Source organism: Triturus cristatus, chromosome 3_2 (genome assembly GCF_964204655.1).
Source record: "Triturus cristatus chromosome 3_2, aTriCri1.1, whole genome shotgun sequence".
Taxonomy (NCBI): domain Eukaryota; kingdom Metazoa; phylum Chordata; class Amphibia; order Caudata; family Salamandridae; genus Triturus; species Triturus cristatus.
The window spans coordinates 734,350,893-734,369,774 of record NC_140584.1 but is presented as its reverse complement, the minus strand read 5'-3'; the positions used below and the strand labels follow the sequence as shown (position 1 = coordinate 734,369,774).

Sequence of the window (18,882 nt, the reverse complement as noted above, 5' to 3'; positions counted from 1 at the left end):
CCTAGATGCCGTGTCTGCTGCATCGAGGGCGCACTTGATTGATGCATTAGTTATCAATTTGCACTCTTGAATCAAATCATTGGCCTTGGTCTTATATTGATCAGGCAAATGCTGTAATAGGGGTTCCAGCTGGTCGTAATGAGCCCTATCATACCTAGCAAGTAATGCCTGCGCATTGGTTATCCTCCAGTGATTAGCTGCTTGGGCAGCAACTCGTTTGCCCGAAGCATCTAATAATTTGGACTCTTTGTCCGGAGGTGGAGCATCACCGGAGGTTTGAGAGTTGGCACGTTTTCTAGTGTTGGGTCACCAATAGAGAATCTAAAGGTAGTTGACCCTTGATGTAGGAGGGATCATTGGAGTGGGTTTATATTTTTGGTCAATTCTGGAATTGAGAATTCTAGCCCATACAGGGTCTTTGAATATGTCTAGGGCATGTTTAATGACGCCCTTTTAACATTGGTAAGGTTTGTACAGTCTTTTGTGACTGTGCAAAGGTGTCTATCAGGAAGTCCTCCTCTGTGGGGTCCGAATGCATTTGAACACCATGGTACTGGGCAGCTCTGTCTATAAGCTGACTAATACCAATATTGTCATCTGGGGAGATGGCTTTGTTGGGTATGCATCGGGATCAGGAAGGTCTGGAGGACCAACTGGGTCATCATAATCATCCCAATCGTCCTGTGGTACGTCTGTGTCATCATCAGGGTCAGTGAAAGGGACATTGTTCCCTCCCCCACCCCCTAAATCATCATCCTGTGGTGGTGGTGATGAGTATGGTGGAATTATGGGAGAATTTGGAGGAAAGGCTTAGCAGGAAGAACAGGAGAAGAGGGTCGTCAAGGTGAAGTGGCACAGTCTCTTCTTTACAGGCACCTCAGGGATGTGTGGGGTGTCCAATTTCCTCTTCTTGTGTGGAACATTGACCACATGTCCTGTTTTGGGGTCCACTTGGAGAGTTTTTTGTTTCGGATCGATGGGATCTGGTCGAAAAAGTTCTTCCTCTTCGGTAGGCGCTTTCGGCTCCGATTTTATCAGGTCAGAGTGGGGTTTAGATTTCTGCTCTGGAGCCTTCGAAGGGGTTTTTGGATCCTTCGGCTTCGATGTCGAAATCTTTTTCGTTTCCGAATGTTTTGGTTTCGGATCCACTGCCTATTCCTTCGGTGCTGAGGTGTTTGGTGCCAATGACTTTTTTGCGGGAGTAGGATGTGTTCCCGCCGACGGTGTCTGTGGGGCACTGATATGCGGCTTGCTCGGTCCCGAGCTGTCGGAGGGCTTCTCCTTTGTCTTCGGAGCCGGGCCCGGGGGCGGGGCTTTTGAAGCTTTCTTTCGGTCGCGACTGGGGCCAGCAGGCGTAGCCTTGACCGGAGCCTTCTTTTTTTCAGGTGGGGTTGGGGTAGAGGCAGTTGTACTCACTCATTGACCTGGAGTGATGTGGTCGTCTGAGTCTGAGTAGTCTGCCTCGGAAACGATTTCCAGATCCTCCGAATCCTCCTCCGGGACATCGGGGCCTTCGTTGAAGATGTCTTCGAGCACCGGAGCTGCTCGTTGCGCCATAACGTGTCGTCGGGCCCAGCGATCACGGATCATGGATCGAAAGGAGGTACAGACCTGGCAATTACTCTCCTCATGCTCGGGGAGAGACAGAGTTTACAGACCTTGCGTTGGTCGCTGTGTGGGAAATTTAGCTCCACACTGGGGGCATTTTTTAAAAGGAGTCCTTTCCATTAGCCATAGGCCCGAATGGCGTCGATAGGCCGAGCGGCCCGCGTTGATGACTGGAATCGGGTATTTGAGGATCGCGTCGAAGGGCACGCGAACGAAAACAATACCGTCGAGTTTTGGATGGTTTGCATATTGAAAAGGTTTGGATAATACGGTACCGAACCGGAGCGCAGAACTTCCATCCAAATCCGATGGCGGAAAAAAACAATCTGAGGATAGAATCGATGCCCATGCGCACTATCGTCCAAGGGAGGAATCACCTATCTCATGACTACAAAAGACTTCTTCCAAGACAACAACAAGGTGCAAGCATCCGAGCCCAACACTGGATGGCGATCTATGCACATAGTGTGAATTCTGCAGCTCATATGCTTCGAACGTATTCTTCTCATATGTTACCTTACCTGTACTTTCAATATCCCCACAAAAAATACAGCCTTTATTAGGAAGGCCTTACTGGTTACAATACACATTTATCAGATTTACATTATTAGACAGTGGTGTATGAATCTCACAGATCAACTTCATTGATGAGGGGCTCAGACCTGACTGCTTTGCGTACTAGCCAGCGTAAGTCTGTTAAATCACAGACCAAAGTTTTGAAGCAGTGTGGTATTTTGGATAGTCCTGCCACCTTTGAACCATAATGCAAAGGAGTCTTTTCTGTATTTTAAGGACAGATTACTCAGTGTAGCAAATTATGTAGTCTTAACTCATCAACAAACCTACTTTCAATCACTAGCACCCTTGCCTTGGAAGAAATGTGAGCACCCGCCAAGGCCGTCAACAAAGAAATTCTGCAGCCTTGTCTAATTTTCAGACACGAACCAGCCCAAACACACATGACCTTTTCTGTTCCTTTCCTCTCTATTTACCAAATTGATATGAATACGCAGGCTTGAAAAAGAGGGAACAAAGAGCGAGATTTGAGAAAAAGGAAAGGTCATGTGCTAAGTGTACAGAAGTCATAGTAGTAAGTGACTTGTTCAGTCTCATATATCCTTAGAATTATATACGAGTTATCACCTACTATAAACCCCTACACATTTCATTCTATAATGTTCCTCTGCATCCCTTGTCCAAAGTGAATATCTGCTATACAATAGGCATCCAAACGATAACACTCACAGAAAGCATGTGGTGTATGTAGCCCATATGGCTGCCCTAGCGACAAGCTCATTCAGAAATTGTCTCTGGAAAGTCAGACACCGCACTGGCATACATCACATATACCTAACTACCCAATAATAAGATGAGGCACCAAAGCACAGTAGCACAGAAAAATAAACCACTCAATAAACTAAGGCCATCCCAGATAATAAATAACCTAAGTGAGGAGCAAAATAAAACCGATACCATATGATTTACCTTGAGTCTGTGTTCTAACCAGACAATCCAGTGCTATTTGGGTTCCTTTGAATGACTTGGGGAATAGAAAGTTGAATAAGCGGTCCTTATTAATGTGAAATTGCAATAGGTCTATGGAGGGTACAATATTTTCTAAAACCCACCATAGCTGTGTAAAGTGTTGGCTAATATTCAGAATGGAAAGAAGCCCTTATCTGACTGTATCAGCTTACCCATCCAGATGATTTGTGATCTTTGATTTGATTTACCAGAAAGATGCTTATCAATTATGTCATGTTGGGTTGGACCTTAATCTATGAAATCACTCTAGGACCAACTCCTGTGCTCATCTATCAAAAACCTATGCCACTGCTAGAAATATTAAAATTCCCCAACACCTCCAATGGCTCCCAATGGCCATCCCCTCCACAGTCCCTTATTGCAAGGTTACTAGCTGGTGGCAGTGATTCATAATTTATGAGGGAAACAGCATGGTGGCAATCTATGGATTAGGTCTACCGGCTCACCTGTGTAAAGTTCCACAGCAGACTCCAGTTAAAGGATCTCCTATAAAAGGTACTCCTTCCACAATCCAGCATGTAAGGGCCATGTAACTATTTGTTCCAGTGTGCCCTGTGCAACAATGCTGTGTGACTTGGAACTATGAAAGACTGCCATCCAGCACACATAGAAATGCTAAAGTTAACATCTTCATTCTTCTTTTGATCTGTCTTGTAATCAATAATATTTTTAGCCAGCTTAACTAAGACTGTGCAGGCAAAACAGCTACACAATGAGAGAAACTGCCAGGAAAACTACTTCCATTAAATAATTTTGCTCCCTTTGCCTTGCTAAACACCTAGGAAATGCACTAAGCAGACCTCTGAACTCTACTGTGGGCAGAAGCCACTGAAAACTCCTTTTTGCCTAACAGGTTAGATCTATAATGTTGAATCTTTCAGGCTTCCTGACTAAAAGATGAAGTTTTTCCCATCTTACTGTTAACACAAACTGGAGATAAACTCCAGCAACTTTAAGAGGTAGAACGATCTGTGACCGGAATTGGGCTGGAGCAGAGTACCACATGCTTCTTCAAATCTAGAACCAATCCAGAAGCTGTGCCCTAGTCCTTGCTGCTTTCTGCTCTAGCTGCTGCCTGGGCATGCTGCACGAGAAGAACTGCAGTAGTTTGAAGGCCAACAGAGGAGCAGTGAGGAAAGTACTTCTTTACAACAAGAAACATATGTGAGGCGTGTTCATATAAAAAGACTGACTGAAATTCTGAACAAAACATACTTGACAGTGCGTAAGAAAGACTTGGCAGAGGACTCAAAGATAGGATGGTTGTTTTACGCATGATTTCCCTGCACTTGCAGGTAAAATGACTGGTAAGTATCTGCACCCGCAATTTTGAACTTCAACCGTGGGTGAGGATCCATGAAAAAGGACTGATGCAGCCAAACAAGGGGAATCAGCTTTGTCTTACTGTGTAGACAAGGACTCTCACTCTTCCTGAAAGCCTCTCTTCTCTGGCAATTATATGTATCTAGTTCACTACTCTGGAAAAATCCACCCACTGGCTCCATGTATGCACTTGACTTGATGTGTGAAGAGCTATCTTCCCCAGCCATGCAATGGCAGGCAGTCCAGCTTGACAACAGCACCCACCAAGTGTCCCAAAACTTCTATTCAAAACACAGAATTCCTGGGCTGAACAACTACAGCCTGCTGGCTTCACAGAAGTCATAATGATAGGTACTTCTTCCCACAGATTTCTCAGCTGATGAATATCCTTTAGAAACCAGGCCGTATCTGGAAAATGTAACCCAAGCAATAGCTCTCCACCTTCACCAGGTAGTGCAATGTGACTCCAGTGCAGCTTTATTGACCTACGATGTGACGATGTCAGACAATATATGGTGCTCTGGCATCAGTTTCTGTTTTCCCATGCCATACCGACACGATTCCAGAGCACTTCTTCGGTACCAACCAAATAAGCACCTCAGTGATTCTACCAAAGACTAGGTTGGGTGTTACATCCGAAGGTCCCTAAGCTTAAACTCATTTATGATGTTGAAAGAAGCAGTCTTTATCTGATTCCCACAACTGATGCATGTGGTGCCAGCAGCCTGACTACAACCCCAATTCCTGAACACTCACATACCTTAAGTCATGTGGGAGAGAAATGCCAAGTTGTTTTTGGCAAGGGTCAATAACGGTATTCCAAAATGGTCCTTTCCTTCTCCTTCAGGTACGTCTCTAGACAAGGAAAGATGCCACAGGCTGTCTTCCCATTAACAACACAAACACCACAAGAAGGAGAATTCCTTTTCTTCCTCAAGGAAACAGTCCTGCTCCCGGGACTGTTCAATTACTCAGGGATGTTTGGTTTTCCAAAATTTCTAACTGGAGCACAGCTCTATCCCTTAATCCTTCTCAAGTCAAGACCTGTCATTTGGACTACCCGGAAAGCTTGTGGATCAGGTTTGATGATTCTAGGAACTTCTGCCCTTACACCTCACAACCTCTCCTCCACATGCTTCAACCTCACAGCTGCTTCTGTGTTTGATATGTAGATCTGCCAGAGTCAGCAGTCAGCCCTTCTTACACTTCCGCATAGTATAGAGCTCACAGACTGGACACCAAGCATGCCGTCTCATGCTAGGTTAACAGTACAATACAAGACCAAGTAACCATCAGTTCTCTGTGGGTAAGCAGTGACCAATCATAGAATTTCACACTGGGCTACCTTTTGTTAGGCCTTGGTTAAGAAGCCCTCCAGCTGGCATTTGTGTACATTCCACCAACGCTCTGGTAGACTCTACTGCTCTTATCAGATGTGCCCTGATAACGCACATTCGCCTCACCTTTACAAAATATTAGTGTTTAATAGCTCAAGCTCGATATGATGGATATTTTGCAGGACAGTGCGCCATACCTTCCTTGAGTGATCAACACTACTCAATGCGATCTCCCATTAGGGGACTGCTTTTAGACTCATTCATAGGGTGAGGAATCTGGTGTCTGAAGTATCCATTAGAAAAAAAGCTATTTACATTTGGAAACGTGCAATTTGTTTGCAGCTCGATTGGTGAACTTTTAGCAAATTTGAGGCGCAGTCATTTGCGCAAAGCAGAGAGGATTATTGTATGAACAATAGCGCATACCTACTGAAAATCAAATAAAAACTGTATTATGTTTAAAAATCCTCCAGCATGAGACAGGACGAAGCAACGTCAAGTAAAATGTCTGCAAACAACTTTTCACAAGAGGAATCACTGAAACACGTCATAAGCACTTTGTGTGGAAAAGGTGCGTTCCAAATGAAGGTCACATTATCACAAGAAAAAACACAAACATATTTGCAGAGCACTCTACTAATGTTTTCTTCACTTCATGCTTGTTGGCGCACTGTTAGCACAACATACTCTAAAAAGGAGGAAAATGTGGGGAAGTAAGAACACAGCATTTCAGTGACTTTACGTCAGTGCCAAGTCAAAATTAGCCTTTTGTACCTTTTAGTTTACAGTGCTCTTTAGCACTATTAAAATTGTGCAACAGTGCTTGAGTTTCAGGTTTAAATCCCAATTTGCAACATGCCTCTAGAGACAGTCATTTTATCATCATCATCATATAATTGTCCCACTTGACTCTTCAGCACGATTTAAAAACAAATCCCATTAACTGAAACTTCCAATTGGCATTCAATATTTTTTCGGTTTTGAGTAATTTCAACTCAAAAGTATGGGGGCAAGAAAAAAGTGTATCGCCACAGTTTTTGGGACAAATTTACTATTCTCACTTGAGTTAGAGAAACAATATCATTATTCAGTATAGTGTAATCCTGACAAAAGAAAATAGAGAATTCCATCATTTTCTGGAGACAACCAGGAGGTCCATCTGCGAGATGCTCCAGGGAAGGGGTCACGTACACTTCGAGCAATATTTTGTTAACATGTCCTTCCTTGATGCTAAAAGGAAGTTATATTTACGCCTACAATTAGAGAGTGGCATACCGAATACTGGTGACGTGTTTGCATTGGTTTCGTTGGAAACGCCGTAAGTAGTTTTAGCTGCTAAGAAAGCCTTAAGGGCTGTTTCAGAATGTGAAGTGTAAACTGTTCTGTGTGATTGCAACTTTGTGCAATGACAAGTTGCACCGGCTTTAATGATGTATTTATTGTTCACCAAAGTGTTATGCGATTTCATAATACGGGCCCAAGGCCTAATAAACTTTTTATTGTTGACAGGTTCATGCCTAATAAATGTAGGAATTTATATCTACAAAGGACTAGTTTAAGTTACCAAAACCTTCAAATTTTCTACTTGGACAATGCTCCTCACAGAGGTAAAGTTGGGCCCTAATGCTTGTGAGGAGGAAAAGAACCCCTTCACATGCCCTTATGTGATAGCAAAAAAACCATCTATTTTTGAGGTGCACCCTTGGGCCACGGGTGATTGCCCCTGCAGCACATTGATACCTGCACTTCTGACAATTTCACATGCAGAGCCACATGCTGTCTGGTGCTATGGTAATGTATACCGCTTTCAAGGGTGCCATTGCTTGCATTGCTTACATGGCATTTATGGCCATGCAACAGCTGTAAATTCTTTATCCAAGTCTTCCTTTAAGTGATGAGGGTGAATAATGTGTATTTTATCTGTAGAACAGATATGGTTAATTATGTGTTGTAGAACGTTTACCACTAGAATGATAATATGGATACACAGCAAGAAAAGTGAGCAGTTTATGGGTATGTGAATCTAATTTACATAATATGTATAACAAAAGCCACATTTCCATGTGCTGTTGCCTAAATATTAAAACAGAAGTGTAACATACTTATCGAATAGGGCTTTCACTTTCAATTGATAATTCAGCTCTTGCAATTTAACCAGAAGTCTGCATAAAAAAAGTCAGAAAAGAATTATTAGATCAACATTGCATTACTGTAAGTGCATAACTACAGAATTGAATTTATATATACCGCAATTGCGTAGAATAAATCACATTTGTCTTTTCAAAATAAGGATTGCCATAGACTTAATATTAATAAGATGGTGGTTTCAGTAAAAGCGGCACGCGTTACCAATAACAAATAACAAACTTTACTCCCATTAATAATAAGCAATCGCTTGGATGATAAAAAATTGGCTGGCTGCTAAAATGGCTTGCAGAAACTTTACTCGGGTCATTTCATTGGTGGCACAATATTATCCGATACTCTAGGTTGTGCTGGGGTTATTGTTATTATACTGCTTACCAAATATTCATCGACCTACAGGGCCCCGATTATTAGTTGACCACAGCCAGGCACGCAACACCCATAGGGCTTCAGCCACCCAATCCGTGTGTATCCTCCCGGGATGATATAGTTTCCCGGGCACAGACAGTTTTGAGCTGCTGTGGGCTGGCTGGCCTGGCGTCCGTCTTATTGAAGCCGCACCCGAATACTTCAGACCATTTACTTGTTTAACAAGGATCTTTTTTTTATCCCTTCATAGAGCCCCTGCATCTTTACTCTGCCGAACACTGGAAGAATTAGCTCCTCTCCCCCACCCCCCAAAAAAAAACAATTGTGGCTCTAGTTGTGCCTCTGACCAGAGCGGGATTCAAGTGAACAAAGGGCCCGATTTTACCGGTCAGTAAAACTGCTTTGGGGCTGCATTATAGCTCGGCCGCCTTCCTTTTCCTGCTCCTGCCCGACACTTTACTATGGTACAGGGGGGCAGTAAAGCCCTCCCTACTATAATAAAGTTTCCCTCGACTGTTGCCAAGCTCCCCACCACCCTCCCTCCTCTTCTCAGTCAAGCAAAATCACCCCGGCTCCACTGCTTTAACTGTAAGCTCAATATAAAAAATAAAATGATAACTTTCCATTATTAGCATTTCATTTTTACGTCTCGGCTAGCGAAGGCTGCGCTTGCGCAGTCTCACTCGCGAGATTTAATGACTTTGAGAAGTGGGGCTTCAACCCGCCTCTCTTCTCTCCTCTTCTCCATTGGCTGGCCTCTTAAATGCTGGTCAGCCATTGGAGAAGAGCTTTGTCTCTCCAAACAAGCCCCGTCTCTTTCGGATTCGTGGGCGTGTTTTTTCGATTCTTTCTCTTTTTTTAAGCCCCGCCCCTTTCCGCCCCTTTTACACATGGTGGGCGTGTTTGTTTGTTTTTTTTAACATTGGAAGGTTCGGCCATTTTTTGCGCGGTCGGAACGGAGCAGGACGTGGGGTCACCTCTTCCTTGCTGCAAGGCTCGGCGTTTCCTGGATCGGCGTTTCAAGTCCGGCGAAGCGTTAAGGTAACAATGTTGTTCCTGCTTGCATTGCACATGGGTCACGGGCGTATCTTTTTCGGGTTGTTGAGGCCCTGAATATTCCAGGATAAGAGTTTAATGTGCGTCTCCCCAGCAGGCAAGCTCTTTACATGCAGGTCCAAGTAGTGACGTACTTGAACATAGCCACGCTGCCCCCAACAGAGTTCAGTGCCCCCTCTGGTTTCCACTCCATTGTTATGGCCTCCTTTATGCTGGACATCCACGTCTCCAAGGGCACCCACCAGGCCACAGCAACCCAGGCTCACAAAGCAGGGGCATCCCCCTCTGCCCCGCATCAGTGACTCTTCCCAGCCCCAGAGAGACTCATCTCTTATTAACACTGTATGCAGGAGCCGTCACTAGTTCGCATCCATCCACCGCAGTCTTTAAAATGAGCCACAAGTCACCACTGCAGGCCCCGATAGCCCCTTCAACAGCTTCAAGGCAACAAGCCCGCAGGTGGCGTCGCCTGTCCAATGGCCGCTCCCATTCAATGGAGAAGTCAGCTGGTCCGCGGGAGCACAAGCCACCTCCAAAGCAGTAGAGGCCAGCCCAGAGCCACTAGCAAAATATACCTGTCCAAACTGGAAGGATGCTCACACTCTGTGCAGTCTAACCGGGTCCAGCTACGTCCCAAATTCACTGTGGGGCCACTGCCGCACATCAAGGCAGAGGCGACCAACCTTCCTGGATCCCACGTAACATGGGTCTCCACAAAGCCCAACAGGAGCCGTTGTAGCCTCTTCTGGCTCTCGAATGCACCCAATATGGCTTAACAGGCAGCGACCTTTCACCACAGTCTCTGCGGGCGACCACGAAGCATCCTGTGGTCCTCCTTCAACACCAGCAGGGGCTGCACATTGGCCCAACAGGAGCTGCCGCTTTCTCAAGCAGTGCCTCCAGGTCCTACATTCAGGGATGCCCTCACTCCGCTCAGCACTGCATCAGGTGCACCGCTTCTGCTCTGCCAATTCAGCTTCCCCCCCACTCTTTCATTATTCCCTCTCTTTCTGTCTAGCAGTTCTTCTCTTACTGAAAACCTTGACTTCAAAACGGGGTTCTCACTCTCTTTCCTCTACTTTCTTTTATTTGCTCCCCTGTGAAATGGATCCAAAAAAGAAAATCATTTTTGCTGGAAATGTCGTATTTTAATTCTAAGGTGCAGCATCTGGAATAAAAGGTTAAAAATATGAAAAATAACGAAATAAAGTAAGACAGTGGTAGCAAACTGGCCAGATTGATTTTATTCACACCCAAACACATTAGCGCGACTTTTCCAGAGTTTGCCAGTGAAGCGCTATTTTTTTTTCTTGTCTTTGTTTTCCCGGGGCTTGGAAGTACTGCAAAGTGTGGATTGGAAAACAAAATGTGTACTGCGGCTCTGTGTCCAGGGATGTGGTCTTTTTACCATACTGCTAACGTTTTGTAAGGATATCAGCAATGGACATTGAAATGGGACCATTCAAGGCCCATTTCAGGCAAAAGCACTCACTGATTTCTGAATAGTGAGTGTAAAAGTGTTAAGGTAACAATGTTGTTCCTGCTTGCATTTCACATGGTTTGCTAAATTTTGCATTCCCCTACGAGTGTTTGCTTTTTCCAGGATGATGTTACTTTTTTTTGTAGGCCGCATATTGCTCTTGTCTAGCGTGTCATTTAAATTGAGCCTCATCCAGGTGTTTATAGCCGGCAGCAATTGGGTTGTAGTTGAAGGCTGTGTGAGTTTTTCTCAGTGGGACAGTATGGTGTTCAGTGGGGTAAAAGATGTGGCACTATCACCAGAGCTGCTGAATGTGGAACTGGGGAACCAGGTTCAGCCTTAATAACCAGTCCACCAGACGACTCTCCTGAGAGAGCACAATCCCATGCTAGACCTTAGAAGGCTTCGCAAGACCTTAGAAGCGCTTGTGTCTTAGCACCAGCAGGTGGACCCTAGCACTGGCAAGTATGGGTTAACCTTCAAGGTTTGTCCACCACAATCCATACTGAAGTTCACCTCCAGTCTTGCTAGCAGGCCTCTGAAGCAGCACAGCCAAGAACAACAGTGACTCTGTCACTGAGGTCACAGGACTCTTGAGAAGGGCCAGCTCTAGGGCAGTGCAACCGGTGTGACTGGGCACTGACTTTGGGTGGAGACATTATGTTTGCAAGTAAATTAAGGTTTTAAAAGCACTTGCTGCCTCCTTCCTGGCCACCAGCAATTTTCGGCAACAATAAAAATGTCAGGATGACTCTGGTATTTAATGTTCTTCCTAGAGAGAGATCGGAGTTTTGTCTAGTGGAAGTTTTGACTCCTGGAAAGGTAGCACATAGGGTTAATGTGCCTGCAGCAAAGAACATGTACCATGCAGATCACAAAGTGCACATAATGTAAATAGGTCAGTGGGCTTCTGCGTGTGTGTGTGTAGGTGGCTCTGTGGGTGGCTCCATTTGTGTGTGGGTTGCTCTATGTAAGTGGCTCTGTGTGTGTGGGTGGCTTTGTGTGTGTGGCTCTGTGTGTGGGTGCAAATGCAATAGGTCTCGCATTTGAGAGTGATTAATCTATTGACATTGTAAATAACAATGACGTTTCTTTAAATGTTTTAAAAACAAAAACATAAACAAAAATAATGTCATGAGCAATGCCAATAGCTCTAACTTTAACAATGCCGAGACCATTGCATTGTAAATGCTGGTTTGTATTGAGATAGCAGTTTAAGCCAGTTTGTTAGAGCAGGGCAGGGCTGGGCTCCCTGTGTCACAGGGAGGAGGAGGAGTGGTGGCTGCATGACGTTGTGGGCGGCTCTCTCGAGATGGCCAAACAGTTGTGCACACTTTGCATGTTTTCCATAGGCTAAATTGTGCAGCCTCAGTGGAGAAAATGGCCAGCCTCCCACTCCTTCTCTGAGCACCGAAACACAGCGCCCATACCAATCACAATGCTACTGTAAGGCAGTGTTGTGATTGGCTAGGAGATTCTGGGAGGCTGTGTGCTTCCTGCTGCAAAGAGAACAGAGGAGCTGCAGCAGCCGGCGGTATTCAGGTAAATGCTTTAATAAAAAAATTTTAAAAATCCCCCACTTCTTCCCTCCCAGCTTGGTAACAGCAGATACTGGTAAAAGTTGCAGATAATTTCCACGAAAAGGTAATACTGTGCTGCATTCGACCCAGTAAACTCAGGTCTGCATGGTTATTCCCCATTCCATAGAGATAAACTCGTAATCCCACGGCACTGATGGGATGTTACCAAAAGGTACCCAATTTTACAGGGGAAGATTTACCATTCCATCAGTATTTTGCAACTCATAACTGGATTCTAGATCAATTCTTAAAGTTTTAGGCATTGCACATCATCGCGGTTACGTTTTCTTGGGGAAAGAGTAACATTGAATGCTATGTAATTTGGTCCATATATCCTGAAGGTGGTGCACAACCTGAACCTATCCTCCATTTGCGTCACATGCCCAAACTGCACTTGACTAACCGGTACCTGAATCCCCTGTGTCCAATATGCATTTGAGTAACCAATATCGAATGATCACAAACTCTGTACAGAAATAAGCGTCTCATTCCCAAAATACACCTTCTTCATCATCACATACAACCCTCCCTCCTCTCTTTAGCACACACCCTCCAATCTCATCCACATGAAAATACGTAATTCATACAGTCCATGACTGTTGTATGCTAGAATGTTGAATACAGAAATATCCTCGGACATCAATATTGTGTCCTGAATATTGCTTACAAATTTATTTTCTCATAAGTGTAGGTTTTTTATTATTAGCACCAATGGGGCAAAATGTTTGTTAACGATCTTTATGGCCATGATTCATGTCAGTTGATATTTGATAACAATATTTTGGTAACATCTCCAACCCTATACTCATGGCAATTATGGAAGTTTCGATGCTGGAAGACACCCTACGTCACTGCCGGTGTAACTGCCATTTATGATCCTCTAGGTGTCACCGCCTCTACAAATTACATACTCATTGGAGACCTGAACTTCCACCTCAAAAACCCCAGCGACCCCAACTCCACTATCCTTTGGGACAACCTCGCCAGCATCGGACTTAAGCAACTTGTAAATACACAGATCCACAGAGCAGGACACACCCTAGACCCCATCTTCGCAGCAGGAAACAGCATCCACTACAGCCACACAACTCAGCCGCCATGGACCGGCCACCACTGCGTACACATCGCCATCAACAAACCCAAGGCACCCAAACCAGCCCCACGCCCACCACGAAGGAACTGGAGCAAGGTTACAGACAAGCACCTTAACTCCACCCTCACCCGAGACAACCACACCTGGGTACCCGACGCAAACGACGCAGCCAGAGAACTCCACACCTGGATCTCCGACTGCGCAGACGAGCTCGCCCCTCTACGCAACCCCGAGAGACAACGCCCCAGGAAAGCCACCTGGTTCACCACCACTCTCCAAGAAGCCAGACGCACCTGCAGACGCCTGGAGAAGACCTGGAGAAGCACCAAGACAAACAAAAACCACACCACCTACAAGGGACGGCATAACGGACTACCACAACCAGATCAGAGCCACCAAGAGGAACTTCATCCACAACAAAATCCTGGCCAACTCTAAGGAACTTTTCAGTGTCATTCAAGAATTCCCCAATCCACGCAGCGAAGCCACAGACATCACCCCATATCAAGACCTCTGTGACAAGCTTGGAACCTATTTCCACCTCAAGATCAAAAACCTCTACAACAACTTCATCGACCAGGCGCCACAGACGGCCCCCGCGCCCCAGAAACACCAGCCAGCCCACCATCTCCAACTGGACACCGATCACGGCCGAAGACACCGCCTCAACCATGAAAAGCATCCACTCGGGGGCCCCCACCGACCTCTGCCCCCCTCACATCTACCACAGAGCCGCGGCTGCCATTGTACCCAAACTACAATGCACCATCAACACCGCCTTCAAAACAGGCACCTTCCCAGATGACTGGAAGTACGCAGAAGTCAGACCTCTGCTCAAGAAGCCCACAGCTGACCCCACCGATCTCAAGAACTATCGGCCCATCTCGCTCCTCCCCTTCGCAGCCAAAGTTGCAGAGAAAACAGGAAACTGACACGATTCATTAAAGAGAACGCCGTCCTCTACCCGTCCCAATCCGGATTCCGAAGCTACCACAGCACAGAGACTGCCCTACTTGCTGTCACAGATGACATTCGCACCCTCCTGGACCAAGGCCCCTCCACAGCCCTCATCCTACTCGACCTATCAGCGGCCTTCGACACCGTCTCCCACCGCACACTAGTCGTCAGACTACACGACGCAAGCATACAAGTAACAGCCCTGGACTGGATCTGATCATTCCTCACCGGAAGAAGCCAAAGGATCAGACTCCTACCCTTCCTCTCCGACCCCGCGAAAATCACCTGCGGAGTCCCACAGGGTTCATCCCTGAGCCCCACCCTCTTCAACATCTACATGGCCCTCCTCGCAGCTATCGTCCGACAACACGGCCTCAACATCGTATCCTAAGCCGACGACACCCAGCTCATCCTCTCCCCCACCACTGCCAAACTCAACTTCCAGAAAGGAATGCAAGACGTCGCAGTCTGGATGACCAACAGCTGCCTGAAGCTCAACACAGAGAAGGCAAAAGTCCTCGTCCTAGGTAACACCCCTTCTGCATGGGACAGCACCTGGTGGCCGACCGCCCCTGGATCCCACCTATCCCCTCAGACCACGCCAAGAACCTTGGCATCGTACTCAACTCATCACTCACCATGAACCGACAGGTCAATGCCGCCACCTCCAGCTGCTTCATCACCCTCCGCATCCTCCGCAAGACTTTCAAGTGGATACCCCCCTGAGTCAAGGAAGACAGTCACCCACGCACTCATCACCAACAGACTAGACTATGGAAACGCATTCTACGCCGGCATCAACAAGTCCCTACTCCGCAAACTCCAGACAATACAGAACATCGCTGCCAGACTCGTCCTTGGCATCGCCCGACACGAACACATCAGTCAGCACCTACGAAGTCTCTACTGGCCCTCCGTGGAGAAAAGAGTCACTTTCAAAATCCTCACTCATGCCTACAAATGCCTACACAACGGACCCAAATACCTCAAAGACAGAATCAATTTCCACGTACCTAAAAGAAACCTCTGATCTTCCAACCTCGTACTGGCCGAAACACTGTGCATCCACAAAGCCAGAGCAGGCGGAAGATCCTTCTCTCACATTGCAGCCAAGACCTGGAATGAGCTACTGGCAGACATCAGACGTGCCCCCTCCCTGAACACCTTCAGGAAGACCCTCAAGACCTAGCTCTTCGGCTAAACAGATCTGCGGACCTCCCTCAGCGCCTTGAGACCCTCACGAGTGAGTATCGAACTTACAATTCCCTGATTGATTGATTGGTTGAGTTGTCTGCCCATTTAAAGACCTTGTCAGATGGTGTACATTCAGGAAAATGCCCTGACTATTCATCCAGTTAATAAGGTGCAGGGGTTCCTGGCACAGGGCTCTGGACCCCACTCAGCACTACTTTTTTTAATACCAGTTGGCAATCGTGTTGTCCGTGAGGACCTGAACCAGCGTCCCCTTGATGGATGGTAGAAAGGCTTTCAGCGCCAAATAGTCATCAACCCTAACAAGTTAATGTGGAGATGGGTCACTGCCAGATCTCCACCTCTCCCAGATGACCTCCCTAACCCAGCAGTGATGCTTCTATCACCACCGTTCACTCAGGGTGGAATCGGGAGAGAGGTCTGCTATTGATCCAACTATGGTTGAGCAGCCTCCACTGCAGATCTTTTGTTGTCTCCTATGCATCCTGGATGGAATCTGACAGGGTCCCTTGATGCTGGGCCCACTGTGATTTCATATCACATTGCAGAGTTTGCATATGCCAACTAGCATGGTCGAAGAGCAGGGTGCATGAAAGCTAATAGTGCTAGACACCTCAGAGCCACTCTCACTGAGATCAAGGACTGAGACTGAAATATCAGTTCATAACTTGAATGTCCTGGACACTCTGATCTGGAGGGAAGGCCTGGTAGCTTGTCGCATCCAGGATGGCTCTGATAAAAGAAAGCCTCTGTGAAGGGGTCAGGCCGGAAATCTGAGTTGTTAGCAGAGAGGTGGTCATTACGAGGTGCTCCTGCACAGGAGTTTATCTACGTTTTTAAGTGATTACAACTGAAGTGAAGGCATACTGTGGTAGTCCAACACTGGCACAGCATAGACCCTGAACAGTGGGGGAGTAAGAAGAGAATTAAGGGACCCCCCCACTCCCGTATGCTACGGAGTCACTCAGCCAAGCAGACTGTCAGGCCATTAAAAGACACCCCTATTCTACTGAAAAGGATCCAAATTAAGGTGGAGAGATTGCCCTCGCTACATATACTTTCAGCTATCCAATCAGTCCAGGGTTCTGGACCCTAAGTAAGGGATGTACCTTCCCCCTCTGCATATTCCATTTCTGATCTCCATCGTGGCTTTGGCATCCCCTCGAAGGCCGAAGGGTCAGTTTAAAATGACTGTGGTCTCGATGATGATGATGCAGTGGCATTCCTTAAGAAGGCTTGTCATGCCGAAACATGCGCTTAGAAGATTTCAAATACAAACCACATCATTGGTGAAAAATAAATAATAAAGAATGGTTGGTTGGAGAATTATGCGCAGATATCCAACACAAGCAACAGCTAGCTTGAAAAATGACATATTAAAATATGCAAGACAGAGTAGGATATGAATGTTGGTGTATAAAAATGGTTTTATGACTTGGATGTAGGTGTGTAAGAGTAACGAATGATAGCATGTATGTAAATGTGAATGATGTTTTAGCCTATAGATTTCAGTGTCTTTGTGACCTCCAAACTTGATGTTCAGGACATCCAGCCAGTTTAATTAGAAGGGATGACATTATGTTGAACTTCTACTGAGTCACAATAAAAAGACATATGCAAATGAGGTGTTCTATTCTCTGGGCCATACATTTTTATGCATAGACAATATATACTTATGAACTGCAGTTGAAATTTTGAGGTTGCCGGGGTATTTCTTTGTTATTTATAGTCAGGTGTGACTTCAGCACGCTGATAGTGAACCCAAAAGATGTTAGGTTTGCTGTCTTTAGGAGGTGGTTGGCGACTGACTGTGACAACCCAGTGGATGGGGTAGGAGAAGACTGGTACACCAGACCCTTACTCGCAATTTACGGGTAAGTCTCCATCGGATTTTTGAATGTTTAAAAGTTAGTGAGTACAACTGACTTATGCATAACTTGTATTGTACATAAGTACATGATTTGTTTCATTTTTCTTTCTACACAGGTTGACCAGTACACCATGCCATTCCAGCAGAGATATTTGGTGTTGTAGGTTGCATCTGTTCCATTTATTTTTCAGTTACAAGAATTTTTTTAACACACATGACGCAGTAGCACACAACATCTAGGTCCTGAAGAAGGCTAGACACTTATTAGGTCATGATAGCCGAAACATGTAGACCGACGTTGCAGTTATTATGTTAAAACTGCATTAGCACTGTTTTTAATCCTTACAACAAGAGATAACCAATAAATGTAATTTTTCTCTTATTAGTTAGTTTTAGCTCACTTTCCACGTTTTCACCTTAGGTTGCACTGCACTCTTCACTTACATAACATACGTAGCTCTTCATCCTGGGTTTTAGTAGCCCCTATAACATCCAAAAACATCCCAGTGCACCTCCCTCACAGTGAGGGGGTTGTAGCCTTTGGCTGTACTAGGAGTTACAGCCAGGAGGACATCCCAGATGATGAAGCATGTCACTTCGGTGAGTGATGGGATTCTGTCCTTTAGTTAGGACTTCCTGTGTAGATTAAGTCTTTGAGGCACTACAGGCATACATGCCACCATAGTTACAGGCAGCATTTCAAGGCCCGAGGACATTTCGGTTTTGTATACTCTTTCAATGGCCCTTTTCAAAAGAAGAGCCTGAACGTCCTACAGCAAAAATGGACATGTTTCTCCGTAAGCCATTTCGATGTAGATGAAAGAGGCAGTTGGTCAGAAAGGAATGGCAGGGCAAAGCCCAACAGAAGCATCTGCAGGTCCCACCCCTCAGATGTCATGGCCAATACTCAATGGTCTGCTCCAAAGGGAAGCAGAATTCCTTCGGAACTGCTGGAAAGGTTTCTATCACTAGGTCCCATAATGCATGGGAGCACCTATCCAGCAAACACCTGGCATTGTGTTACAGAAGGGCGAGGCTAGCTGAAGAGAACTCCAGTGTCCTGCATGCAACAACTCTGCAACTCCATATTTAGTTGTGAGGAGGTGGAGGTTTAGGGAATAGACTTGGATTGATCCCGCTAGTTGAAGCCTGAACTACCAGGCTCTCCCGAGTAGGGTGTTGAGTCAACAAGGCAGAGCCACCATGAGCAGGCCTGTGGGGTTGTGCTATTGGTCCTTTTATAGGTTTAAGGTTTAGCCCATGTGCCCATGAGGGTGCCAGTCAGGACTTCGCTGAATGGCAGCAAG

The 18,882-nt window shown here is 45.8% G+C and overlaps 1 protein-coding gene across 5 annotated transcripts in view; it reads right to left on the bottom strand.

Moving 5' to 3' along the window:
- Positions 1 to 18,882, bottom strand: part of STAT1 (signal transducer and activator of transcription 1) — a 543,237-nt gene that overhangs the window by 342,413 nt on the left and 181,942 nt on the right. For all 5 annotated transcript variants that reach the window (XR_014979978.1, XM_085648786.1, XM_085648787.1 and 2 more), the window contains exon 11: positions 7,916 to 7,975. Coding sequence is in view for 4 of the 5 variants with exons in the window: in XM_085648786.1 (XP_085504912.1) it covers positions 7,916 to 7,975 (60 nt within the window). In the remaining variant the exon portion in view is untranslated. The remainder of the gene's footprint in view (positions 1 to 7,915; positions 7,976 to 18,882) is intronic.